General features: G+C 38.4%; 2 protein-coding genes across 12 annotated transcripts; one reads left to right on the top strand and one right to left on the bottom strand.

Annotated features, from left to right (window-relative positions):
• Positions 1-19: 19 nt before the first annotated feature.
• On the bottom strand, positions 20-27,083 carry LOC111600296 (exocyst complex component 4). 11 transcript variants are annotated; one of them, XM_030222944.1, is made up of 20 exons: positions 26,928-27,083; positions 23,892-24,074; positions 7,288-7,338; positions 7,158-7,221; positions 6,768-7,096; positions 6,626-6,697; positions 6,430-6,438; positions 6,209-6,214; positions 5,829-5,941; positions 5,606-5,768; positions 5,346-5,541; positions 3,916-4,016; positions 3,276-3,616; positions 2,468-3,221; positions 2,274-2,398; positions 1,894-2,205; positions 1,430-1,831; positions 763-1,366; positions 498-704; positions 20-441 (listed from the first exon to the last, which is right to left on the bottom strand). In XM_030222944.1, the coding sequence occupies exons 2-20, from the start codon at positions 23,982-23,984 to the stop codon at positions 265-267; spliced, it is 4,119 nt and encodes a 1,372-aa protein (XP_030078804.1). In that variant the 5' UTR covers positions 23,985-24,074; positions 26,928-27,083; the 3' UTR covers positions 20-264. The 11 variants fall into 11 exon arrangements, with proteins under 11 accessions (XP_030078804.1, XP_030078803.1, XP_030078808.1 ...); XM_030222943.1 differs by lacking the exon at positions 26,928-27,083 and adding an exon at positions 24,524-24,732; XM_030222948.1 differs by lacking the exon at positions 26,928-27,083 and adding an exon at positions 24,524-24,732 and having other exon boundaries at positions 23,919-24,074.
• On the top strand, positions 25,244-26,891 carry LOC111600297 (protein jagunal). The gene is made up of 3 exons (XM_023316352.2): positions 25,244-25,483; positions 25,855-26,227; positions 26,292-26,891. Exons 1-3 carry the CDS (start codon positions 25,395-25,397, stop codon positions 26,421-26,423), a joined length of 594 nt encoding a protein of 197 aa, XP_023172120.1. The 5' UTR covers positions 25,244-25,394; the 3' UTR covers positions 26,424-26,891.
• Positions 27,084-27,523: the final 440 nt, after the last annotated feature.

The raw sequence follows: 27,523 nt of genomic DNA, 5'->3' as shown, positions 1-27,523 counted from the left end.
TTATCGTTGTAACATTTCATTTTATTGTGTATAAGCCATATTACAATATTGTTCATGAATTTTAGAATATAAGTATATAAAGGACTATATCGCAACACCAAGTGCATGCCAACATGTTCAAAACATTTATAATCAATTTGGACTTAACACTAAGCATACTCTTTGCACTTACACATTTAAAACTATTATTGTTGCATGTGTGAGTTGGCAACCAAGGCGCAAGTATATAAAAAAGAAAACTTGGTCTCCAATTACTTGTAACTATTATACAACAACACCCTTGGATGGCTTGGCGCCCAGTATATCGGATAGTTTTTGCTGATACGTAGCCAATAAATTGACGTCGGTTATGCCACACGCCTTGCAGGATAATTGCAATGCATTCAGCAATTGCATCTCTGAGAATTGTGTGCCGCGTTCCAGCAACGCATTTAGTATTTCCTGCGAGCAACAATTGATATTAATATATTATCTATTTAATTACTACACACCCTTACATCTGGTTCCATGCAGAGCAGCTCATAAAAATGTTTCGCTTGATCCAAGGCAATCTCTCTAGACGCAGTAATGTTGCTCAGCGTTTGCTGCAGCGCAATCGAATTGCGACACATGCGTTGCACTGTAATCTGATCAATATGTTCCAAGTAGTTGGAAGCCTGTATAAGTATGCGTGCTGCCAGATGAGCTAACCCCTCAAAAATGTACTAGAAAGAGAAAACGGATGAGCTAGACAGCCGTTTGCAGCAAGGGTATAATTATTACCCTTGTTTTGCGTGGATGTAGCGTAGCACTGAATGCCTCATCCATTTCGGACAAACGTTTCGTCAACACTAAGACCTGACGATCAGGCTCCAGTATATCGTCCTTAGATCCCACATAGCTGTTGGTTCTGACGCTCGACTTGGATCGCAAATAGTGAAAGCATTGCACTCGAACCTCCAGGTGCAGTACTAATAGACACGTGTTGGCCAGTTCATCGAATTCTAAGGCCAAATTAGTCATCACCTTAATAGTGCCATCCTTGATGGCTACGTTTGCCGCGCACTCGGCCGTTGCTGTAGTCATGCCATTGACCAAGGGACGTCTCAGCTCATTGGCAAATTCTGAGACACGACACGAAAACCATTCCATGCTCTCCTGCAATATTGCCAGCTCCTTAAGGACGCTTATGTCAGCCAGAATTTCCTGCTGTGTTATGCCGCCTTCACCCAAATTGCTTGTTAGCATTTCGGCCTCACGTACATTGCGTTGCTGCACTTGCAGTGGACTTTCCTCCTCAGATGGCTCAAAGTTTCCACGTTGCAATTTGCGCGTGTGCCTAGCGCGTTGGCTGGACGTCTTTAGATCCGTCCAATTGGGCAGAGTTCTGAAAGAAATGAAAACAAAAATATACTAAATGCATTGTTATCCCAATAAGTAAAAATTTTACTTTAAGAAACGACTTATGTCTTCGTCCTTTAGCCAAGCCACACTATATATGCGTTTGTCTTCTGAATCCGGCTGCACAATACCCCTGTAGGCTGTCTGGCATATCTCGCGATAGGCCTTGAGAAGCGCACACACCATCTTTAGCAGCTCCTCCGAGTAGCATGGCAAATCTTCAATTAAATTCTTTGTCTCCAACAGACGACGCTCCACCATAACAGTGGACTGAAGTAGGGGTCGACTTAAATTTAGACTCTTCATCTCCTCGGGCGTTACAATGGCACGCCAGGCATCCTGATTTTTTGACAGTGACTCGATAGTCAACTGCAAATTTCGATTGTGACCCTTGGATAGGAATGTATCCTTTATATAATTATCCACGAAATCATGCAGACTGCAGGGTTGACTAAAATACATAAAAGTGATGCATTAGCTTTGAACGGGATGTGTTATAATTTGTGAGCTTACCCTGGCTTACATTTCATAAAGTTCTCAATCTCCTGTATATAGCCCATTAATGGCAAATACACCTTGGTGATCACATTCTGATCGGGCGTACATATTAACAGCTTTTCTCGCGGTTTCTTCTCATGTGGCAGCAGACCTGTCATAGATCCCTTGCCGCTGCCTAGATGATTAACACCCAAATTGTCATCCACTGATGTATCCGATGCATTACGTCGATGCTCCTTGAAAGGCTCATTCGTACTGTTGCTATTGTTGCCCACATTTCCGACAATGTGCGATGACTTGTCAAACTTGAACATTGCCTTTTTCGTGCTAGCAATGAAAAAAGAAAATGCGGTTACAATTATTTTGTTTTTAAATAATACAAAGGAACTACTAACCTTGGAACTTTCCGCCTTAGGAAATAAGAGTTAATATTGTTTATGGGTTCCACAAAGCCTGTTTGCGCGCCCTCATCTGCCGATGAATTTTGTATATCTAAATAGTCCGTGAGCAACAGTTGTAGCTGACAAAAAAATATATATATTACTATACAAATGAAATGTACATATGTATATTAAATAATGACGCATACCACTGACTGAGCTTGCGCCCAATAGTCGGTCAGATCGTAAGGCTGTGGTCCCACGACCGTATACTTTTGACCCACAGCCAGGTAGTTCTTCAGCAGCAGCGTATGCGTCTGGGCAATAGCTTTGAACTGCTTGAATATGATATCCAGAAGATTAAGCAGCGGGTTGCTATCACCTGCACCACCTTGTAATGCACCACCAGCTGCCAATTGATGTGTGGTCTGTCGCACCACGTTAAGCAACTCTGTTTGAATTTGGACTCGCAGAGTTTCCAACGAATCCGGCACCTTGTGCAGCATGCCAAAACATTCCACAATAATGGCAATAAAGTAATTCATGCTCAGTTCCGGATCGATAAGATCCGCATCCTCTATGATCTCCGCCTTATCTAGATCAAAACCTTGAGCCATTTCACTTAATGCTTTGCGTACACGTGCATTGGCCTCAATCCGATCTGTTGAGCGCCGAGCGCCAATGCCACGAGTAAAACTGGAATTCAACCGACTCGAGTTGCTGCGCTGAAACGCCTCATTGGCAGAGTTCTTATACACCTGCGTCACTAGCTCCTCGTGAAGACGCTGATAGAGCTGTTGCCGGCGCGTTTGTAAATCGGTACGAAGATCGGCCAATCCCTCAACGCCAGCCAACGGGCCACTGAGCGTGCCTAAAGCATCTGTCAGCGCTTTGCTGGCATGCAAATACTGACGCTTCGCCGTAAAGCTGACCACACGTTGAGGCACTTTTCGTAGCTCCTGACTGTAAAACAAAGCGAGTTGAGAATCGCATTTCACTAGAATATTTCCTACTCACATCTGCTCTAACATCTCGAGCACATACTTGTGCTGCACAGCATCCGTCCACATCTTTTTAAGTTCATCGCGACGGCATTGCAACAGCCGCTTGCAGGCACCCAAATTCTCCTTGACTGCATGGATGCGCTCCCGACTGGCAGTCACCTCTGTGGACACTTGGCTAAATAGTGGCAGTACTTGGGTCAGCTGTTGATCGTGGCGTGAAACGAGTTCGTTTAAACGCAAATCCGAACGTTTGAATTCCTGTTCGATTTTCTGCTTCTCCTTTTGACGCTCTTCGGTCGTCTCGCTGAAGCCCAACGATTTGATGACGTTGACGAGAAAGCCACAGCCGGCGGACTGGAATAACAAAAACAAACGCACCAAGCGTACACGCCCAGCACAATTATAATACGCGACTTCGTTATTATGAAATATCAAAGAGGGCGTGCAACAACAACAATGACTACAACACAACAACAACTACAATGTAAGTCCGCATCTGAGATGGTGGCGTCATCGGCTTCATTACCAAGTGACATTTATGGACAGAAATATGTTGCACCAAAGTCTTTGTAAAGATCGTGCCTAATTAAACCTATTACAGTCGGTTTTTATGAGCTTATAAGCTTTTTTAGCGATGCCTTAAATAAATGTACCTCATCCTTTCCATATTTAACGCCTCTGGGCGGCTTTGTTGGCGGCGGCGCGTCCATGCAGATGTGATTAAGTTTAAAGTTACCCGAGAACGTACTTCCTACTGTAAAATTAATTGATTTTAGTTCTTTTTATTATTTTATAACATTTTGTGTTGCAAATGTTTTATTCTTCATTAAATGAGTTGCTAAAATTCACTGATATGGCAGCCCTCTGCCAGTGTGACCCCAAATGTGTAAAACAGAATTTACGTGTCGTTAGTAAACATGTTGCTAAGTGAGTAAAAAAATTATCAGCAGCATGTTTCTATATCAGACGACTCTGTTACGCGCTGGATTGATCGAGATTTTCGATTAGTATCGAAAATTGTTTTCAAAAAAATGTTAAACCGTAAAAAGAAAGTGTCATTTGCTATTCCCATTTAAAAAACGAAAACCCCTGATTACATTAAATTAACAGTTGAGTTGTTTCGAACTTTCAACTTTATTGTTTTACTTTTTGCTACATCTTTATTAAAGTGCGTGAATTATTTTTGATTTTGATGTCTAAAGCATTTGCATCACACTAAAAAGCCAATATTGCTACATGAAATCTCTACAAGCGTAGCGACTACAACTTGTATTTTTTATTTCTTTCGTTCATTGCTTTAATAATTTGATTAAACACATATTATAATATATTTCGTTTTGGTGCCTGATTGGATTCATAAATACTTTCGATAATCAGCAAATCGCTGTGGTGCTTTTAACTTACACTATATATCAATTGTATATATAAATATATACTTTTTGTTAGTTATTTTAAGCAGTATTCGTCGACTGCCTGACAATACATGTTTCGAAAATATTGTGAAAACAAGTTTAAAATCTGGGAGTGTTGTAGTTTTTCTCACTTGCGTTGTTTCGTTTGCTTAGGTACAATACTAATCGGAGGTATTACAATAGATGATTGCTTGTACTCGTATGTGTGTGTGTGTGTGTGTGCATGTGTTTACGTATGTGTATAAGAAATATTTTATGACAAATTTGTCGAACAATTCAAGCTTAGAGAGATATGATTCGTTTTACATTTGGTTTCAAAGGTGGGTCATTGGGAATTATTTAATACTAATCTTCTGAATCTTGAGGAATTATTCGCTTTCCTTTTATATATATTTATACTTTTGATAATTAAGACGTTTACTAATTAAAATTTGGCATAAAATTCATGTTGCCCAATTGGCTAAAAGGTAATACGATTGCATCATGTAGTGATTGGTTGGCCTCTAAATTTGACAAAGTTTAACAGTTTCGCTTACTAAGTTAAGTAATTAATTTAAATATGCGTAATGTTTAACGTAGTTACACGACGACACGTTCGACCTGTTGCTGTTGCCCTCTCGCTTGTGTGTAACTGTGTTTGGTTTGGGTTTACTCCTTTTTGGGCGACTCACTGTTCATAATGCTCAGGCGGCGTATGTTGGGCTTGTCGTAGTCCTCCATGGAAATGCCCCGTGATAGACGACGCTCGAAGGAACCAGAGCTGGCAGTAGAGAAGGACCGCCCACGATCTACGCCGGGCATGACGATCGATGTTAGCAAACCTTGACCCTTGCAGAACAGCAGTATCGATTGGGCTACCTTCGAGGGCTGCAATGCGAAGGCAAAAAGTCGTTTTATTTCTGAAACTATTCGATCTTGGCAAGTAACTCACAGCATCCGCCAAGACATCGCCAGCGCGTTCAATCTTCAGAATGGTCACACGCTCTTTCTCCACGTCGCGATGCAACTTCTCGACCATCGAGGCATACGGACTGAGCATGCCCGTAATTAAAATGACATCAACTTTGCAACCTTTCAGTGTCAGGTCCTTGCGACTGCAAATTGCAAACATTACTCAAGTATACAAAAATTGCAATCAGTTCGAGTTCACACACTTCATGAATGCCTTGACGTAGAGCCCGATATTCTTGCTGTTTAGCGAGCGGTGCAAACGCTTCTGATATTCGGCTACGATTTTCTCCTTGTCTGGATTGTCGCCAACGATTTGCTATGTGTATAATTGGTTACGAATCGTATTGTTTGTTTTTTTTTGTTGTACAGTGTGGGTAAGCAGAACGTTAGCATTAGAAAATATTCAACCCGGCGGCAGCACGCAACAACGCTACAATACTAAGCTGACAGCTGCAAAACTCAAAACATGCAACACAACAAAGCATGCAAACACATACGATGGACTGACTATAAAAATATTTAAATGTGTATAGGAATTTGGATTTTTCATGTTGCCCGATTTGTTGTTTGAGGTTCTACATACCGTGGTCTAAAAGAGAAATAATAAAAGAATAAACAAACATTAATTTTCATGCGATTTACAAAGACCTAAGGCTGATTGATGTTCGAGCGAATTTGTATAAAGCCGAAGCATTTGGAGACTATATATAGCTATGTAATTAAGAGAGAGTTGTATTTCAAATGACGCGCTACTAAGGAGAGCTGAGAGAGACTTGGGTTAAAGTAGACTGCAAAACTGTTTACCTCCATGACCTGTGTGCCAAGTTAACAGTTCATAACATAAAATAGACAAAAAATAATATAAAGTAAATACAACATAAGAGACAGTTATTAAACAACCACAACAGACACAGTCACGCACGCACACAGAAACATCCATACACACATAAGAGGACACACTTAGTGGCAGTGGGAGGCAATTGTGGCAACGATTACTCACATGTCCAAATTTGTGATACATTAGAAAGCTCTCAGCCGATTGGGCAACCTCGTCGCTTTTCCAGCTAATGAACTGTAAATGCGAAAGGGCATGACATAAATTAATTGCCAATCCATGCGAAGCCAAAGACCACAACCCGCACCTTGCTCTTGAAGGACTGCAGGACGCTTGCAGCACTGCCCGTGGCGTTGATCAGGATAAGGCCCAGCGCCCGGCTGGGATGGGCAAGGCCGAAACGGGCCAGCACGTTGGCACCGGCACCCTCGCCCAGGCCAATTACATATTTCACATGTAGATAATCCAGCACCGTAACCAAATCCTCGCCCAGCGACTGCAGCGAGGGGAAGGGAAAATTGTCAGCCAGAGCATCCGCATTGTCGGCATGGCCGGGCACATCGACGTGTATGAAACAAGAGCGCTCCTTGATTTCCGTCATGCATGGGCTGCTTACGAATTCCTGAAACGAATTATCTGCCATATGTGGCGTATGAGTAATATCTCAATTAATTGCATATTTCTGCTAACTACATACGATTGCAGCCCAGATCATGCACGGTTATGAAAACGGCGCGTTTCTCCTGCTGCGACAAGTCGCCCTGCGAATAGAAAGCAATTAAAGACTTGCAAATATTTATTTAAAAAAGAAATTTAAATAGTTTTACCTGCACAATAACTGTCAAATCGCCGCATTTCTCCGTGCTAATATTGTATTTCTGTCGAGCAGAGAGAGAGAAAAGAGCGAATTAAACATTAATGAAATAAAGCGCTGCTTGGTTAAAGCGTTAAGCCGAAACTCGCAAAGCAAAACGCAAAAGCAGCTGAAAGGCAAACAAAAACCATATTCGCATTGCCATTAAAACAAGCTCATGCGTGAAATATGACTGGCATGAAATGACCAAAAAGCAGAAGCAAAAGCGGGAATCTGTCGATACTGAAGTCTAAATGCACTAACCAAATGATATGGGCCCTATCTAAAGCCATATTTTAATAAGCGAATCAATTTCTATGACTCTAGAGTATAGGTTAGATGAACAGGAATTTGGCTGCTTCCTATTAACATATAAATTACTTAATACTGAATGAATGCATTCACTTTTCAAAATGAAAGTTCAGCTATTCAAACAAGTTGAACGCATGCGAGCGCCGCTTTGAAGTAGGCAACGGAAATTGTGCAGCGATGGAAAACCGCAAAAATAAATTAAAACAAATTAGATGCATTTGAAAAGTGAGCTGCGTATAATTTCTTTTTTCCATTGTATGAGCTCGCTTGCCTTAATAATATGATATATAACAAGAGAAATTATGGTTTCAGCAAGCCTTAATGAGAATTGCTATGTAAAAGTTATAGCCGCTGGCATTTAGCCTTTAAAGTCAGCTAATGGGTATCGTAAAATCTATAAATTACTTAAGTTGAAGGCAAATAAATATACTGGGCCAACACCCTGAACAGGGCGTCGAATCCTTTACGGAGACCCACAAACACCTAGACACACCCACACACACACACCTAATGGCCAAGCACTTATTGAAATTGAATGAAACTATAAAAGTGTCAAAAGACCAGAGCAAAGAGCATTGTGGCTATCACTCGTTTCTAGGGCCTCTCCAGTTGAATATCTTTTGGCTCGCACAATTTGCCTTAGCTCCCTAATGTGGTCCAAATTGATTTTGTGGGCCAATGGCAAATAGACAGCGAGGTAAACAAATGAGTCGTATGCAAATGCAGCATCATCAACTTTTAATAGCCCATATACCCGTGTACACCTATCCATGGTCAGGGTAGCAAAATAGATGGACTTGCTATAAAATGCAGAAGTTAGCCAAGACGCAGCGCTGCAGCACATCCTGTTTGCGAAATACCAATAAAAAGTTGCGTTTTGCAAATTAAAAACATAAATAAAACATGCAGAGGTTGGCGCTGGCGACTGCCGCTATAAATTTGCATAATTGTCCGGCCTGCGGCCAATAAAAAACGGCCCAGAGCGCACATAAAGTCTGACTCAGATGCTGGCTTAATGCAACTGAATGTTAACAAGCATTGTGCATAATGCCACTGCCAGGTCACGCCTCTAAGGCAAAGCGCCGAGAGCTGGGCAAACAAACAAAACAACGCAAATAATGTCGTTGACTATGCAGCTCGAAATGGAATTAGTGCTGCGAATGACGTGTGCCACGAGGTCTGCAATGCCAACCAAGAATTATTGTTGCATAAACAAAAGAAAACATGGAAACTGCGCGCATTGTCGTCACAAATCAATTGCAGTTAATTGAGCGTTTCAGATGGCAGAGAGAATCGCACTGAGCGCTTTAGCAGCCAGTTATAAAACTGACTGCTATGACATTATATTGCAGGCTTATTGCTACGAAACGGGCTAAGCAAGCTTATGTTGAATAACCAAAGATGTTGCTGCTCTCTGATCTAGTTATAGAAACTACTTGCTATGCAAATACTGCAAATACAAATAATGAAAGGTAAAGAAAATAATAATGCATTTACATTTAAGTCGATCAGTTAATTGATACAAAATAAACATTAATGCAAGACGAAAGCTGTCTGCTATAATAAAATGACAAAGCTGCTTGCTACAGCCACAAACACCCACTTGCGTTTTGACTATACGTGAGTGCCGCCTGCTATAACACCCACTAAGCAATACTATCAACATATTTCAAGTAAATATATATTTATCCCACACCCAAAACCAACAACTTAGTTATGTTTAGTCTGCAAATCAACATAAGCTTACGTAGTACAACGAAAAGCTCTGATAAAATAAACCCAACCCCGCGATAATGCCATAAAAAACGTTTATAAATAATGAAATTGACAATAAATTGTGCAGGGCGCTGAGGTACGAGCACCTGCCGCTTGACTGACTGCACTTTACGACCTGCCAATGCTGCGTCGATGCTGCCACCTCCAACTTGGCTGCGTCATAAAACGGCACGAGATGTCAAGACGACGTCAGTTGTTATCGTTGAGGTTGACGCATTGCTTGATTGATTGATGTTGCGGCTGCTAAGTGGCTATCGCACAGAGAAAGCGAAAGGCGAAAAGTGAAAGAGTGAAAGACCCCCTCAACCGCACATGGCACATACGTAATGTGCAAAACTTTTGCTGCCAAGTGAGACATAATGAGGTGTCGCTGGATATTTTGTTTTCGTGTTCTTTTCGCCCTGGGGCTTTGATTCGAAATTGCAATTGTTCACTTATAGTAGTGTGCTTTTTGCCTCGGGCGTCTGGCTCTTATTGCGTTTTTCAACAGAATATTTTCATCAATCAATTACAACAAAAGAATAAAATAAAGCACTTGGCTCAATCGTTTGATTTATATTTCCTTCTTCTAGAAATGTGTGTTGGGGCTTTCTTGTTTTTTCTTGTATGCACATATAGAAAACAATTCCGAATGCTTGTTAACATTTATTCTCATTGCTGTAGGGCGCGCATTTTAATTGACTTTTCCATGGGTCAATGTTTTGGAATTGTTTGCCTTGCACTTGTGCTTCATTTAATTGAAATACACTAGTTCGTTCTTTTACATATTGATTTGACGAGACCTCGCTTAATTGGCATACGCTTCATTAGATACCAAAAGAATCGTTAATTGGGGCATGCCACACGCTAAGCGTAGGTGTGGGAAAGCTTTCAGCTCGCTGCACTGGCAGAGTAATTTGTAATTTTGTTGCTTTGACTAACAGTTTGAAATAGAAATATTGAGTGTGCTAATATGTTGGGAAGCAACGAGGGAAATTAGAGCACTATATACTACTGAGAGAGGCAAAGACTCGAACATCAAATGAATGATAAAGTTCATTAGTCATTAGTCATTAGTCATTAGTCATTAGTCATTAGTCATTAGTCATTAGTCATTAGTCATTAGTCATTAGTCATTAGTCATTAGTCATTAGTCATTAGTCATTAGTCTTAGTCATTAGTCATTAGTCATTAGTCATTAGTCATTAGATTAGTCATTAGTCATTAGTCATTAGTCATTAGTCATTAGTCATTAGTCATTAGTCATTAGTCATTAGTCATTAGTCTTAGTCATTAGTCTTTCATTAGTCATTAGTCATTAGTCATTAGTCATTAGTCATTAGTCATTAGTCATTAGTCATTAGTCATTAGTCATTAGTCATTAGTCATTAGTCATTAGTCATTAGTCATTAGTCATTAGTCATTAGTCATTAGTCATTAGTCATTAGTCATTAGTCATTAGTCATTAGTCATTAGTCATTAGTCATTAGTCATTAGTCATTAGTCATTAGTCATTAGTCATTAGTCATTAGTCATTAATTATTAAGGTAAAATACTTGCAATTGTAGAATCAAATTTAAATTTAACCAATACTCTTTCGTTTATATAAAAGAATTTTTTGGACACAAGGTTAAATCCTATTTAGCCTTGTTCTGAGGCTTTAATATGTATATTGCATATACGAAATTGAATCCAGACACATACAGCAATAATAGCTCTTAATGCATTACATGACACAAATCTCAGCCAGCCAACCATTGGGCTGCCAGTTAAATCGGAAATCTGACCACGTTACCGACCCACATGTCATAGGCACGGAGGTGGGGCTATCCGATTACGACATTTAAATGTCGGCTTGCTCCGGTAATGATGCAGAATCACGGTAAATGGGCAAAAGGGCTGCGCGAGTTGTCGGCAGAAAACGAGGGATATGAAAACGTTGGCAAAAAAAAAAAAAATAAATAAAAAACAACTGATGGCAGCGTCAACGTCTCACAGGATAAAGGAACAAAATAGAAAAAAAATGATATAAACATGCAAGCCAGGCATCCAGGCAGCAATGGCATTTGCTGCCAAGAGTCGAGGCATCAGCAACGAGGTCAATGAGTTGACACGCAAACACGCAAACACGCAAACACACAAACACACACACACACACACATATTTGCTGAAAGGCAATGGCTCTACTACACATGGCAGCCACGCCCACAATGCCCGCAGCCATATCGCATGAGCAAGTGATATAGTTTTATGCATGTTTGCCAGGCATTCAAGCATCGTCACGGCAACAAAAGGCAACGTTTAGTGGTGCAGCATAACATATGCAGATGCAGATGCAGACACAGATGCATATGCATGTTGTAGGGTTTTCGGAAAACTAAATGCATGTGAAGCGGCAGCAACTGTTGCAGCTGCAGCAACTGTTGTTGCATGTTGATAGCTCAAAATGAATAAAAATCTCCATGCAAAACAAGCGAACCAAACCAGAGACTCAAAAGTTTTTGGAACATGAAAACGCAATTGGTATTATATCTTCTTACTCATATATATGTATATATATTTCAAAGCTCTTTCTCTCTATCTCTCTTGTTGATTTTATGTCAGCTGCAAGAAACTTTACCTTGACCAAAAAGTATGCAACAAAATTGTAGTTTCCTTCTGCTTGACACGCAAATTTATAAGCTCTGCAACTTTTATGTTGGCTATGAAAACTGACGGCAAAAGTTGTTGATTTCCAGACAGCAAATTGATATTGATAAGCAAATAGCATATAACTTGAGAATTGTTACATAAGCCAGTGCCCAGTGGCACTCAGCAGAAAAATAACTGCGGTTAGTTAGAAGTTTCTGTGTGTCTGTCCGTTCGCTGCAGTCAAGGACATTCTGTGCAGCCCACAGCTAAAAGCTGCGCCATGATCCGCTGAAGTGCTCTAGGAAAAGCAATGCTTGCTAACAGCAACTGCAACACTTAAACGTAAAGTTTATCTAACAAAGTGCTGGTTACTAAATTCTCGACTCAGTTTAGTAGTCGCTTGTTGTCAGCCGCTCTTCAGCAAGCCCAGTCTAATCAACGCTTTCTGTATCTAACTCAATCCCTGGGCTTATATTAAGTTACATTTATTGCATTCATAATTTAAACGTCAGTTTGTTCTCGCTCGCTGTCCTTTTTTTGTATTTTCTTCTCGGTCTAACTAACTGAGCTAACAAATGCTATTTGTTTGTTTATGGCTAACACCAAAGTTTGTTCGTTTTTGTCCACTTCATCATGACCAAAATGTATTCAAGCGTAAATGGATTTTCGGTTCATAACCACATACACAAACACACACATATACACACACATATATATATATATACACACACATATATGCACACTTGTACACGGAGATACACTTCGGAGCACGTTGATATCCCAAAGCGCTTGCCACATCCGCAAAAATAAAACAAGTTTGCTGCTCTCAGTATTATGATCGAGTACTTGATACCCTGTAATTTAATACTAGTTCCGATTCTTTAGTTAGCGAACTACAATGCTTCTTCTTTCTGTTTCTGTTGAGAGACAGAATAGCGCTCAGCAGCTGCAGGCAGTACGCTCTGCTCCCATTCTTTTCACTGCCCACAGGGTAACCTTTGATGTCAGCTAGTCGACCCTCGGCTGCTTCATCTGTGTAAAGGCACTCATCTTTGTATGGTTAAGTGCTGTCATGTGTCGCCTGCCAATACACGGACATCCAGCCGGATGTGTCTGTTTGCTCATCAAATTGATGTTAGACGTTTGATATGGCAGAACGCATTGCGTAAATACCTGCCCATACATCTCGCAGGTGTGCAAAATGCAAATTCAGTAATTGCCGTATTTGTTGTTCGATTCGTTATTTCGATTTTCCATTTGTAAAACGTGTGATTGATTAAATATCATATCAAATGTAAATACATATATTGGTGGTTTTACAAATTTTCTGGTAATTTGCACCTTTCATGCAGCAAGCATGACAACCATTAGTTTTAATTAATATTTAAATAGCTGCCATGAGCACATTGCAAATTCAGAGCACACTAATTGGCCCACGAGCAGCTATTAGGCATCAAATAATTCGTGTAATTTAATAATGTCAAATTAATCACCTATGAATGCTCTAAGGATATGGTGATTATCGTTTAAGCCTGAAGTTCTCATATATTTTTTATACTTTCGAAATGTAAATAAATAAATAATGAATCGAGCTTTTAATTTAATTATTTTAATTACATTCCATAGCTCAAAATTTAATTAAAAAATTACAATTGAATGGTTTCGCTACGAACTAGCATATAAAATTCCCTGTCACAATTTGATATTCAAATTAGTTAATCGGGCCATGACTTTATGCAGCAAGCAAACAAACCAGAGGATACAAATTTAAAATTTATGATTAATTTGAGCAAATTATGGCTGTACGAGAGAAGCAAGTTCGCTTTTTAAACAAATGATAGGATAGGTTTTAGTTTATTCTATATTCAATGACAAAATGCATTTGGGAATATGACCCAGCACATTAGGCATACTGCAGCCTCAAATTACAATACAATTCGCTTACTATTCACAGTTCATGAAATATTTAACTAACATGCTCTGTTAGGTAAGTACTCTGTCCAAGCTCAATCACCTTGAAATTTTCATTTTTCTGTTCACAATAAGTGCGCACTGCACTCACACCACACCTAAGGTCGCTTTTGATTCTCTCAGTAAATTGGGTTTCTACTTAGCTGAGCGTAACCTAAACAATCTTTAGCACTGTCAGCTTGTAAATCACTTCCAGATCACTAAGCTGCAAGGCACAAACTTCAGTTTCGCTTCCACACAGGCGGATATTAATTTTAACTTAAAAGTCTATGCCATTATTTTCATTAACTGTCGCTGCTTAGCTGGACATTATGAGAGGACCATAGAATGTCACGTAAGCGAGCTGCTAATTGAAAATTATCCTTCCCCTGCTATGCCGTGGAGATTTTGAAATCCTATTAGAAATTATGGCGCCTTTCATTATAGGCGTCGCCTCGCAAAGTTCAAACTCACGTAATTCCTGATATATTTAGATGCTTCGACACGCACAGTGGGCAGTAGAGACTTTGAGCCCTTGGCGAGATGTTGGGAACTGCGCAATAAGAGACGTACGCAAAAGTACGTGAAATATGCTCGGAAAAATCTTTTGTCAATCATAAAGCGAAAAAGTGGCGTCCAAAGTTTTGGCCCGCCAACTTGAGGCGGAGTTGAGAACCACATTACCACATTAGGTAAGTTTTTAATAGACAAAAACCGCCAATTAAAGGTTATTTAAGTTTTTTAAGCAGCCTGCAGACAGTCAAGCTGGAGCTGGAGGGCACGGCTGTAGGGCTGTTTGTCTTATGCGGCGTATACGCAACGTTGCCTTGAAAACTTTGACACTTTGCCAATGGCAAAGTTTAACGTCGGCATTATAATGAAAATATTCACAATGTTGTTGGCAAATGGCACAAAGCACCAGCACAAGCAGCAACATGTAGATATATGCATGCGGCAGCAACCAACGAGCAGCTGTGTTCCCATATCATGTGTCTTCATGATGGCGTATGTGTAATATTTACTGGGAAGCCAAGTCAATTGGCTCTAATGGAACTAAAAAGTTCGTTAAAAATGCAATTAAAGCAATGATTTCAGTTCAAATAACCAACAACAAATGTTAAAAGTAAAAAATAAATAAAAACAACTTTGAAAACTGGATGCGAATAAATAAAAGCAAAGAAATTGTCTTGGGTTCATTTCTCTGCGCATTCCTCACAAGCAAAACTATTTGTACGCGTACAAATAAAGAAAATTCTCTTAAGCTAAGGTCCCACATAATACCCAGGCACACCCACACATGCCACACATGGGACGGCATGGCATTTTTTAGACTGCTTTGGCAATTTGATGTAATGAAAGTTTATTCAATGCACAAGGCCATAAACTTGGCCAACTGATGCCCCACAGTCAATCCAAAGGGCAGCCAAACAAGTGAAAGGCCTGATTAAACGCAGGGCAGAGCCATAAAGAGGTTGCTCTCTGATCGCTCTACCATATTCGCTTGCCGTGTAAGTCAACAAATTACACAACAAAATTGGCAGAATATATATTTTGTGCCTTTCTGTTTCTCTCCCCCCTCTCTTCTGCTGCTGTTGCTGCAATAACGAGACGCATGTAAATGGAAGATATTTGATTATGTGTGTGCGAGTTTAGCTTGTGTGTATCTGTGAATGTGTGGGTGTATATGTATATATATATACATGTATATATATGTATATATAGAGCAACCCGCGGCGCTATGCACATATTCTACAGAACGCATAAAAAATAAATGAAAAATATAAAAAGAGATGCAAAATAAAAATAACACTATAGATGCCCTATAATATTATAAATAATTTGTATAAAACAAAATGACTATATATTTAATTTTATCACAAATAACACAAATTCTTTATATAAAATTCTTATTAAATTTATATAGCAATATCAAAGTAGACTGAATAGTTTCTTCTTGTTTAAAGTGCAATATTTAACTGTTATTTGACAAAATTAAATGAGATAAGCGTTTTAAGCAATAATACTTAACATATTTTTCTTTAATCTACTTTATCAAATATTATGATTAAAACGTAAAACTGGATAATCCAAATGACTCCAGGGTCAAAAGTGGAATTTTTCTTAATTAATTTTGCATTCTTCTAAGAACAAAAGAGCCAAAGTCGGCATTTGAATAAAACAACAGCTCAACGGAATGTGAAAACAACGGAGAAAGAAACAGAAAAAAAATGAAAGAAAAAATATATATAAATGGAATCCCACCAAATTGGAGCACGCAAAAGAGAAACTCGACTCGTAGCATGTTATTATCTGAGGAAAACGGATATAAGTTTGGGTTGTCAGCATATTCGAAATTGGAATTGAATGCGGACGTAGAGGCAGACGCCACGGGGCATGCAACATTTGCGCTTGGTTAAGCCAACAAAGAAAAAATATACGTTGCATACTTTCTCGCTGCTGATTCAGTTAAACACAGGCCAAGCTAGCACAATAGAGTGCGGCAGGAAGGAGGCAAGAGCTGAGCGAGATTTCCATTAAAGTGGGCAAACAATGCTGTAGTGAGATACGCGCAATATATCTTTAGTTAGAAATTGAAAACTAAATAATTAAATCAGAAATACGTATACACGATATAGTTCATAAATTTATATCCAGAGAGAAGCCCTAAACAAGAAAATCCTCTTGCAGTTGACGCCAAATTAGGCTGGCGAGACATTGAAACAAATGCAGCATCATTAGTTTGTGTTACGCCTAATTACCCAGTCCCCAATTCCTGCAGTACAGTGCGAGCTGACTTGCAACAATTATGGCAGGCCGTAAATAAGAAACTTAATAAACGGCCAGCAGCTATACTTGTTGGCAAGTTGAGCACCTCAATTTATTTGGACTGCCAGATGCCAACGCAAATGGCACGTAAAATGACTGTGTTAACGGTAATGGCCACACAACAGCACACACAATGCACACACACATAACGGTAACAATTACAGTTACAGTTATAATCGCACGCACACACACACGCACACGCATGCACAGCGACAATTATGCAATTTTTATGAGTCGCACGACAAAAATTATGCCATGTCCTTTGAGAGGCTAACATGACAGCACCCAAAAGGCACCAGGCAGCAAACACCAAACGCACACACAGACACACACATGTACAAACAACATGCAAGGTCATATGACTGGAGCGGACTTTTGTCCCCTTTTGCATGTGTGCAGCTTGTGTGGCTGCAGTTGAGCCCAGGCTTAGAGCTGAGCATCACAAATGCGCGCCAGACCATGCCAGTTGGATCTCAAAGTCACTTAGCTTTTTGGCAATATGACATTGCAGGTGGTTGAAAAATTGCATATGTCAGGGCAGATGCCATTGCTAACACATAATTAAGCACACATGGAAACAGCATCAGTAGTGACTATGCAGTTGCTCAAATGAGCCCATAACTTACGCTAATCTTCTCAGCAGCTCCCACTGCTCGATGCTGCGGTGTCACCGGCTTGGACATGGCCGCCTACAATAGAAATTCACAACACACTTGTTTCGAAACACGAACAACAACGGGGCTAACACACAAACGTTTTCGGATTTGCGTGTACCAGGCGCTCAGGCTCAATTGGCAGCGAATTCGCAAAATGAACAGTTACTTTCTCTCTACGGACAGCTTCCTTGCCGCTGCAAGCGTTTTTCGATTTCAACGATTCGAGCGTTCGACAACGACTGCTGCTGCCGTTGCCGCTTGGGCCTTATCAGCCCAGCTTGGATGCGATGACGCCGCCGGAAGGGACACGAAGCGACAACGACGACGACGCAGACACGAAGCATCGCCGCGACCGCTACGAAGCTGCTAGCAAAACAAAATACCTAAAAGGTGTTATGGGAATGGTAGTAATCGTTGGTTCTGATGCATGTGTACGTGTGCGTGTGCGTGTGTGTATGTGTGTCCGTAATGGTAATGGTACAGCATCCCAAGATGTTGCGACGCAAAATAAGGCATTAAATTTTGTTGTGCGGGGGCGTCAGAATGCTGCTGTAGGGCGCTCAGTTAGCAGCCAGGCAGGCAGGTGGGCTGTGTCAGTTCCCATAGCGTTGCCAGATAGTTTTACATGAGCCATTAGCTGTTTTTGTATTAATAGGTTCTAGCAGAAACTGCGTAAAATATAAGTTATTTTTTGTATAACAAATTTTTTAATATAGTAAATATATAGTATATATATATATATAATAGTGTAAGAAAGCTTGTTAGTGATGCGCGACAATCGATATCAAAAAGCGTAATCGAATTTAAAAACACATTCAAAAAGCCAATCACACTAAAAAGAAACAAAATTATTAAGCCTATTAAATGCATATATATATATAAGTGCTATTTTATTATTGAAACTGGTAGTAAACATAAGAAAAAGCATTTTCATATAAGCTATAGCTATCGGAAATTCAAGATTTTAAACTGAGATACGCATTAATCATATACAATTTTAGTTAAGCTAACTAAAAGTTTTCATTAATTTAATGAATCTATCACTGACGATCTTGATTAATATTCACTTTAATCAATTGCTTTTTATTACTTTAGCTAGCTGGCAACGCTATGACGCCCACGCCAAATGCTTAAGCACATAGCTAAATTTCGTTGCCTACTTGCGAGCGCCATCCGCTTTTCGACACCCACGCATTATACATGTACTCTTCAGCTATGTTTGTGTGTATGTGTGTGTGTGTGTGCGTGAATTCGTGTGGGTTTTATATACAAGATTGCTTTTGTTTTCGCTTTCGCTCTCAGATGCATTGTTTTGCCGTCTCTTTAGGGACCGGGCCGCCAACATTGTTGTTGTCCGTTCTAAGCGCCTTTTTGTTTTGATGCGCTAATTTGCCAGCTGGCAGAAAAGGAAGAAAAGGAAGAAACCCGCCATTCGCCCTTCGCCATTCATTTATCCAGCTAACAGCTAATACCACCCAAATGCCATTTACGCCACAGAGCGGCATGAAATATGCGCATTTGATATTTGCGTGGCGTAGGTCAAGCCGCCAGAAAGCCAAAACACCCTTAACTCCCACTCAGGCACACAACAACACAACAATGTCGGTCGCGTTCGAGAGTACATTTTACTGAACATGCATAGCCCACATAGCAAAATAGTTCAACTATTAGCATCTGCATATTAAATATATATAAATAAAGAGCACAACCAGAGCGTAACTTCCAGCCATGAAACAATGCGAGCAAAATAATGAAGATGTGAATACGAATGCGAATATGTGAATATGAGATGCTGCTCACGTTCAACCGTGAATATCACGGCTGTCAATGAGCACGGCCATAAGTCTGATGAGTTTCGCTTTTTTTCTTCAATTTTTTGTCACTGACACAGCAGAAAAATTTTGTTGAAAATGCTGCATAAAACATGCGACACACTCGCATAATCCCTGGGTTGGGTTGCATTAAAATTCAAATTTCGACAGCAAACTTTAATGTGAATATAATGCGACATCTTTTTTTGGCAACTCATGGATTTTGAATAAAATTAGTTAACATAGTTAAAAACCTATTAATAATTGCATAGTACCTAAAGAAAATATTAATGAATCTATTATACTTCTTATTACATTCTTTTTAAATATAAAAAGGCTTATTCTTACTCTTCAGATTTAATTTACAACACAAACCTATTTAGAACACTTTCCGATATTTTCTCCAGTGAATTTATTTATCAGCATGTCCCGTCAACTGTTACTTCTATAGCCGATAGAAATCTTTAATCATTGAGTCACTTAAGAGTTGTTTTTGTTTTCCATTTAAGTTGAGTCAATTAACCGAAACTCAATCACAATCTCATTTAGAAGAACTTATCCAGCTTTCTTTTCTTCTAAATGGTTTTGTTTAACACTTTTGCATTATGTGGCACTTATTTACATAGCCATTCAGAGACTAGAGACAATGGGCCACGCCCTCGCTGGCACAGCTGGTGTCAAGCAGCCGCCTTTGGCAAGTGGCTTACGGACTTTTCAATTGTTTGGCAGCTTTTGCGCCTTAAAGCATGCACCACACAGAGCTCATAGCAAAGTTTTCTGCCATTGTTTGTTGGCTTTTTGTTGCTTTGACTTATTGTCACGCCCACGAAGCACCCGACGCTTAAGTAACGCGTCTTTTCTATGTATTTTGTTTTGCAGTTGTTTAGCTGTAGTTGTTCTTGTTTATTTGCTTTGCACACCTGCCTGGGTAATTGTAGCCAACATTGTTTTTCTTGTTATAGTTGCCGTTGCTGCTGTTAGTGTATTGTTTGTTTGTGTGCTCTGGCGTCTGTTGTTGTGGTTGTACTTTCACTTTTTATATACCCTGTGCAAATAGCAAACGGATTAAGACTGGGTATAACAAGCAACGCTGTTGACCTTAGTTCATATTCTTTGCAAAGTCATCAGGGGAAATAGTTTTTCACACATCTATCTGTCCGTCTGTCAGACTATAATGAGTCGCAGCAGAGAGCATGATACAGCATATGTATATAATATAAATGTTTCAAATTTATTTAGTTTTGCTATACACTTTATAGCCTAGCCCATAGCTGCAGGTGAAATATATTTAATAATAAACTACACAGTATTTGCGATTCGTTCAATTTCGACATTCTTCACTGTACTTTCAATTTATTTGTCTGTCTCGCTTTGTATGCTTTTTTACACGCCTTGTGCCTCGCCTCTCCTATTAACCACTTTCATTTTTTTGTTGCGCTCCTTTAATTAAATTGAAATTAAGACTTTACATTAGCGCCTTAACTCGTTGCCTCTGCGTTTTTCCATAGCTGATAAACATGTTGTGCAATAAATGGCCAACAACGAGGCGTATACGCAATGAGCTCGCGTAATCCTCCTTCTCACTCACACCTCGCATTATGTGATTTACATTCGCTGCGAGCTTTGGCAAAGCCAGTAGCCATAGCAACATACGTTAAAGTTGCAAATTAAAGCAATTACAAGCAACACAATCAAAACCAAAATGAATTTTCTACGCAGCGAAGCTACCCATTGAGAGACATGTTGAAAGTTGTTATATTATTTTGCTGTGAGCATAGAAAAACAGGTTTACAACCTCACATGGAAAAGTTTCAGCTTCTGCTTATACAATTTGATTTAAAATAAAATTGGATTTCTAGATAACTTTTGATATTTATTCAAACTTCGCCGCAGCAATTGCTGAGCTTGAAATGTAATCTTCATATTAATTTAATCAAAATACCAAAAAGCCTACTTATTATTATTATTATTAACATGCTAAACTTGAGACGCTCAACGATAGCATGAATGGAATTTAAAGCTTTTAGATGTGACCCCAGGACGAATTCAAGTATTTGGCTTCCAATACGAAATAACTTATAAACAAGCACGCCAAATTCTCAGACACACAAGACCAAGCAGCAGTCGGCATCAGAGCAGAGGGCACTTTAAGCTCTGACGACAATACAAACACACGTGCCAGGACAGTGAAAGATATATATAAATATATAAAAAAAAAACAAAAAGAGCAAACAAATTTCAAGTACGAACTCTCCGACCTTGCTGCAAATATTTTTTTGGCAGCCAATCAAGTTACGAGGCCTGTGTATCCTACTGCTTTTCTCTCTCTCACTTTCTGTCTCTGTCTCCCTCTCTCTCTCCTCTATCTTTCCATTCCGTACGTTGTTTTAACGCAATGTTTACGCACGCATTTATTTATGTTGCACTTTATTAGCTTTTTATCGTTCATTTATTTTGTTCCTCACATTCTTCTTTGTTTTTTTGGTTTGCCCAAATGCCTCGGTTTCTCATTCTACCAATTTTCATTATTTGCTTTGCTACTTTCGATAAGATATAAAGACATTACCGGCGCTCCGTGATAAGAGCGCGAGCAATGCTCGAATAACTCTGAGCCCAGTTAATGCAAATTGATTGATACCTTATTACATATACGAATAGGGGACGGTCTTTCTCTACAGCTAATGGCTACTTTTCTATTACAATCTATTAATCGTAAGCTTTAATCGTTCATATTGATCATCTTGCCAAGGCTGACCAAAACCCTAAGCCAAAGAACATAAATTACAAAATGGAAAACTAACAAACATTTCCTTAATTTTTTAAAAGATATATTCATATATGTTTACAGATTGCATTATCTAACAAATATATTACTATGAAATACAATATATATGAAATATAGGTTTTCTTTATAGACAATTTGTTGAACATGTAGACAAATCTACATATTAGTAGCTATAAAATTAATATTATTTTTGTATTAATTAATAATCATTATTAATGAATTATATATTTTATTAAAAATATAAGACTACTAATTTTTTTATTAACAAATTATAATCATTATTAAATAAATGTATTCCTTTTATTTTTGTTTATCTTTATATACAAGCACATATATTTTTTAAACTAATGTAACTTCCACATATCTATATAAGAACTTTAAGAACTGCCCTCGCCTGTCTAATCATTACGCACACCATTTGGCGTTCAATTAAAATTTCTGTTGCAACAAAACAAATTAAATGGTCGGTCAATGGCCATCTGTATACACAAAAATGTATGTACGTATGTATGGTGTGCATGTTTGTATATGTATGTGTATGTATGTGTATTCATGCATGGATGTGTGTATGTATGAATTCATGAATGAACGAATGCATGTATATAATTTTGCATATATGTATGTATGTAAATATGTAAATATGTAAGTATGTAAATATGTAAATATGTAAATAAGTAAATATGTAAGTATGTAAGTATGCAAGTATGTAAGTATGTAAGTATGTAAGTATGTAAGTATGTAAGTATTTAAGTATGTAAGTATGTATGTATGTATATATGCATATATGTGCAGTTATATGTATGAATATATTTATGTATGTGTGTATGTGTGTATGTGTGTATGTGTGTATGTGTGTATGTGTGTATGTGTGCATGTGTGTCTATTTACTTCGTTTGCTTCGCCCGCTTAATTAATGCTGCGGCTTTGTGTGTACACATATGTATAAAAAAATAGTTATATGCGAGTATGTGAATACATCGATGTAACTATTTGTTGCTGTCTTCACTCAATTGATGTCACTGCAAAAGCATCTCGGTCTGATAAAGACACATTCGCTATGCACAATTATAGAGCCAATTTCGCGAGCTGCTTAATTTAAAAGATTTATTTTTAGCCCAAGCATGCATCGACGTTTTAATGGCATAATTATCCACATCTCAGGCTATTAGATAGAAAAACACGGTCATTAGCCAAGAAGCAATCTGCATTGCGCCAAAATTAAAAAAGACCCTGGAGTAATTGAGAAACAAAGAATCAATTGAAGAGGCACAACTGTTTCCTAATAGTACGAATAAAGACACAACAAGAGAAGCAAAGACTTTTCCTGTTAGTGAACATGTCGAGTCCTTGATCTTGATACGTTTAGTACGCTTCACTAATTAATGGTGCAATAAATCGCATCCAAGTGCTAACACACACATATTATATATACGAAATATATATGCATGTTTGTTTGGCTAGCCATATATTATAAGAGATTAATTGACAGAGCATGCCAAAGCCAGGGCAGCGAGCCAAGTCAAATAAGCACGTCTGCACGGGTCTAAAATCGTAATGCCTTACACCCACGCCGTAATGTCTAATCAAATAAATATTGATATCGAATATATGTACAAATAATATATATACATGGATATACACATAGCAGCGACAAAGTGTAGCGATTCCAGTTCGATCATTTTGTAAAATTTTTTAAATTTAATTACGCATTGAAAGAGTTAATTGTGTAGGTCGCAATAATTGGGCAACTCGTGTTTAATTAACAAACTGCAAATTAAAACAAACAGCAAAGAGCAGAAAGCAAAAACCAATTGTTTTGTCTCACGCATTTTGGTCACTTGATACCGATTACCTCATATATGGTATTCAAAACTCTCACCCTCTCCACCAAACTCTCGGCCCGGCGCGCAAACGAGGCGCGTTTCTCGGCGGCAAGGGCGGACATGTTTGGATTTTGAATATAGATATGGATACACTATCTTTGGATTCGATACGATATAAATTATTTTAATTTAACTGAATACACGAAGGGCAGCTGCAAAGAGAAAAACAGTAATTCCAGATTTTAGTTATTTAGCACAGTTTGCAATAGTTAGTAGTTAACCGGTATCTAAATCATATCATATGATCGATGACATTTATAATTTATAATTTTAAGGCATGCACTGTAAAAAGCACACATACTCAACATAGCTTATTGTCTCAATATTTAATATTTATTCTATTTACAAACAGCGATAGCTGTTGCCAAAATCGAAACAATGAAAAAGTATCTACAACAATGACAGGCGGATGTGAGGGCAGCTGCAAGATATTTGTACAAAAATAATTTCAAATTTGGGCAGAATATCAACAGGCAAATTGAGCACGAGCACACAAGAAGAAATATTATAAAATATGCGCACACATTAATTTTCGAAAATGCAAAATATGCTAAGGGCGTCATTGTTGAATGTTAACGAAAATTATATAAACATATATTACCGTTAAACGAAGCACATAGATACTAAGACACAAACGAGTAAGGGCCACTCAGCTGCCTATCTCAGCATAAAATATTAGGCTATAGTTGTCAATAACTGGCATTAAAAGTTTGCGTTTATTGTCAAAAGTGAATGTAAACTCCGTTGCCGATCGCATGCGCCTCGCGTCAAGACGTTGTGCTAAAGAATACCGCCGTGGAACTGATGACACTTTAACGGCTGAATCGACTTTTGTAGCCCAATCGAGCAAAGAGCTCCGATAAAGAGCATATAGAACTGTAGCGAATTGTCATGAAAGAGCAACACAAAATGTAAAAATAAGCAGGCATTTGGTTGTAGTATTTTATTTTTAAATATGCGCTTGTTGCACTCTTCATTGTTGGCTTTTCGTGCATTGATTTATGGATTGAAATGCAACAAAAACAACAGGTGGTAGTGACGCAGTTGACTGACCAAATTAGTTCCAGGTTCAATGTATAAAGTCACCCACTTACGAAATTTAAACTCAATAAAGCATACATTTGCATACCAAAGTGCACTTAATTATGCTAATTCTAAAGATAAAAAACAGCAAAGAATTACAGTAAATATTTTGCGTTACATTTTTAAATCCAATACCGTTGTACAGCACTAACAGCGACTATTGGCCGACCGCCACAATTTACTGAAAACTGTGTATGTAGTAGAATTTTGCACAGCGAAATTAATTTGATTGTTAGCCAGCACTTCTTTTGTGTCATCAACATCATAATCGACCCACCGCCACAACTTATCGTCTGAGCGAATGTTGTGAGAAGTGCTTTGAAGACAGTTAAATTTTGTTTAAGCAGTTAAAATTTCCTGTAAAAACGGCATCAAATTGACGAACCGAAATGGCAACTCGCGGCGGTCCAATGGTCGCGGGCACCGACGGCAACGACTTCGAGTTTAGGCAGAAAGTGGCCAACACATATCAAATTAGGTTAATAACACTTTCTAAAATCTTGGCAAAATTATCTAATTACTTGCAAGTAGCTGCACCTCTGCATTGCCAAAAACCCAAAAGGTCATGATATCACCATTGACGGCAATCAACCTGCAACTCCTGCTGCAGACGGTGGTGCACCAGTCAGACAGTCAGCCAGCCAGGCAGCACCCGCAGAGTGGGTGGGCAAAGTGCCAGCTAGACAGTCAGCATGTGTGCCTGTTTACAAAAGCAACAACAACTGCAACAACATTGTTTGTGTACATATTTTGGATAGCTAAAGGCCAAAGCCTACTAAACAAAAGAAAAAACGAACTAACGAGACAAATACTTATACAAATGAAACATCATTTTTTCCCTACTTGCAGCTTGTTGAACAAATCGCGCCTTAAATACTGCATTTTCTTTCATGCCCTGCTGTTCTTTGTCATGCTGGCCAAGTTGACGTCGGACATATTGGATCGCTTGGACATTTTTGTGCTAGAAATTGAAGAGTTGGAGGTGCCGCCGCCGCTATGGTGGGAATACGTTTGGGCTGCTTCGCTTCTCACCTCATTTATCGGCCTCTCAGCGTCCCGCGGCAACAAGGTTCGCGATATGCAAAAGTACATTATTGCAATTTTAGTAATGGCTGTGCTGCCGCTTGTCTATTGTTTTGCCTATTACTTTGCCGACGTTTGGGAGTTTGTGACCATGGACAAGTCTGTTGAACTCGACGAGACGGACATTTTGCTATGGCGCGTAAGCAAACTATCTGAAAAAAACTCCCATAAACGAAAATTAAATTTTTCTGCTTCTCTTTTAGGGTTTTCCCTATGGAGTATTCTGGTATGGATTTTGTTTTGTAGGCTTTCAGATACACGGGTTCACATTGTACTTCGCGTTCAATCTAGTCAAAGCCTGGAAGGCACGCACAGCGACACGCAAATTTCAGTAAATCAATTGAGTCATGGAAATATTTAAACTATATACTCGCCAAATTAGTAAAACGACAAAGCAAGAAGCTGTAAGGCTAGTTGTAAATAATTTGAAAAAAAAGAATAAAATCTATCTCTCTAGTGCACAAAAGCAAAACATAAATAATATTAAAGCAGCTGTTAGATTAACGCACATTTTTAGTACAGTCAAGAAATAATATTTTCAGACAAAAAGCAAAATACCAACGTTAAAGTTATTGTTAAAGTTAAAACGTTCAAGCGTTACTTACATACATTACAAATGATAAATCTATAAAGAATTACCTATATACATACGATACACATGCAACCTTATAAAGTCGAGTCGACAACAATGCAACTGAAGCCACCAAATTTCCCAAGACAAAAAGGAAACAAAACAACTACAAGATATAAAGTTAATATTCTTTTTTGTGGTCTACTTACATTTCGACGTGCCTCGTGTTTGTTAGAAACGGTTTAATATATAATTATAAAATACTTACGTTTATATTAATATATATACGATGAATGAGTACATTTGAAACTATTAGGTTTTAAACAAATATATCGAAATGTTTTTATTGCGTTTATGTTTTTGATTATTTTAACTTCATATTGTAAAATGCACATGCATATAATTTATTGCCTTTTTATGTATGTGTGTAATTTGTTTTTGTAAACTGCCCAAGAAAAATACATGTATATTTTACGATTTAACAATTTTACGATTATTTATGTGCAATTTGACTTTTTAAGCAAAGTCAAAGTTTTCAACAACAACAAATTTGTAAAACAAATGTGAAATGCTTATAAGAATTTCACGAATTTAAAAACTGTTTTTCGAATGGTCATTTACTATCAGAATTTATAAGTAGTTTTTTAAAAATCAATCAATAAAGATGCATATATATTTGTTCTTCTGAGTGGGTTAAAAAATAAATGTATAAGGAAATTTATTTAAATCGAGCACACAAATCGAATAATCTTTTTGAATGAGGTATAGCAAAATTTCTTAACAGGCATGACTAATTGGTATTCTATGAGCATAACTTATTTATGTTCAGTTAAACAAAGAAATATATATCTCATTCACCTAAAG

Source organism: Drosophila hydei, unplaced genomic scaffold (genome assembly GCF_003285905.1).
Source record: "Drosophila hydei strain 15085-1641.00,03,60 unplaced genomic scaffold, DhydRS2 tig00000063-arrow-pilon, whole genome shotgun sequence".
Classification (NCBI taxonomy): domain Eukaryota; kingdom Metazoa; phylum Arthropoda; class Insecta; order Diptera; family Drosophilidae; genus Drosophila; species Drosophila hydei.
This window is presented reverse-complemented; position numbering and strand designations above follow the sequence as displayed.

Excerpts from the sequence above, each read along its gene's own strand:
- LOC111600296 (XM_030222944.1), bottom strand. The coding sequence starts at position 23,984 with ATGTCCGCCCTTGCCGCCGAGAAACGCGCCTCGTTTGCGCGCCGGGCC. Across the intron at positions 7,222-7,287 it reads ATTTGACAGTTATTGTGCAG|GGCGACTTGTCGCAGCAGGA; the intron begins GTAAAACTATTT and ends TTCTATTCGCAG. Across the intron at positions 1,367-1,429 it reads GACATAAGTCGTTTCTTAAA|AACTCTGCCCAATTGGACGG; the intron begins GTAAAATTTTTA and ends CATTTCTTTCAG.
- LOC111600297 (XM_023316352.2), top strand. The coding sequence starts at position 25,395 with ATGGCAACTCGCGGCGGTCCAATGGTCGCGGGCACCGACGGCAACGAC. Across the intron at positions 25,484-25,854 it reads GCCAACACATATCAAATTAG|CTTGTTGAACAAATCGCGCC; the intron begins GTTAATAACACT and ends CCCTACTTGCAG. Across the intron at positions 26,228-26,291 it reads CGGACATTTTGCTATGGCGC|GGTTTTCCCTATGGAGTATT; the intron begins GTAAGCAAACTA and ends CTTCTCTTTTAG.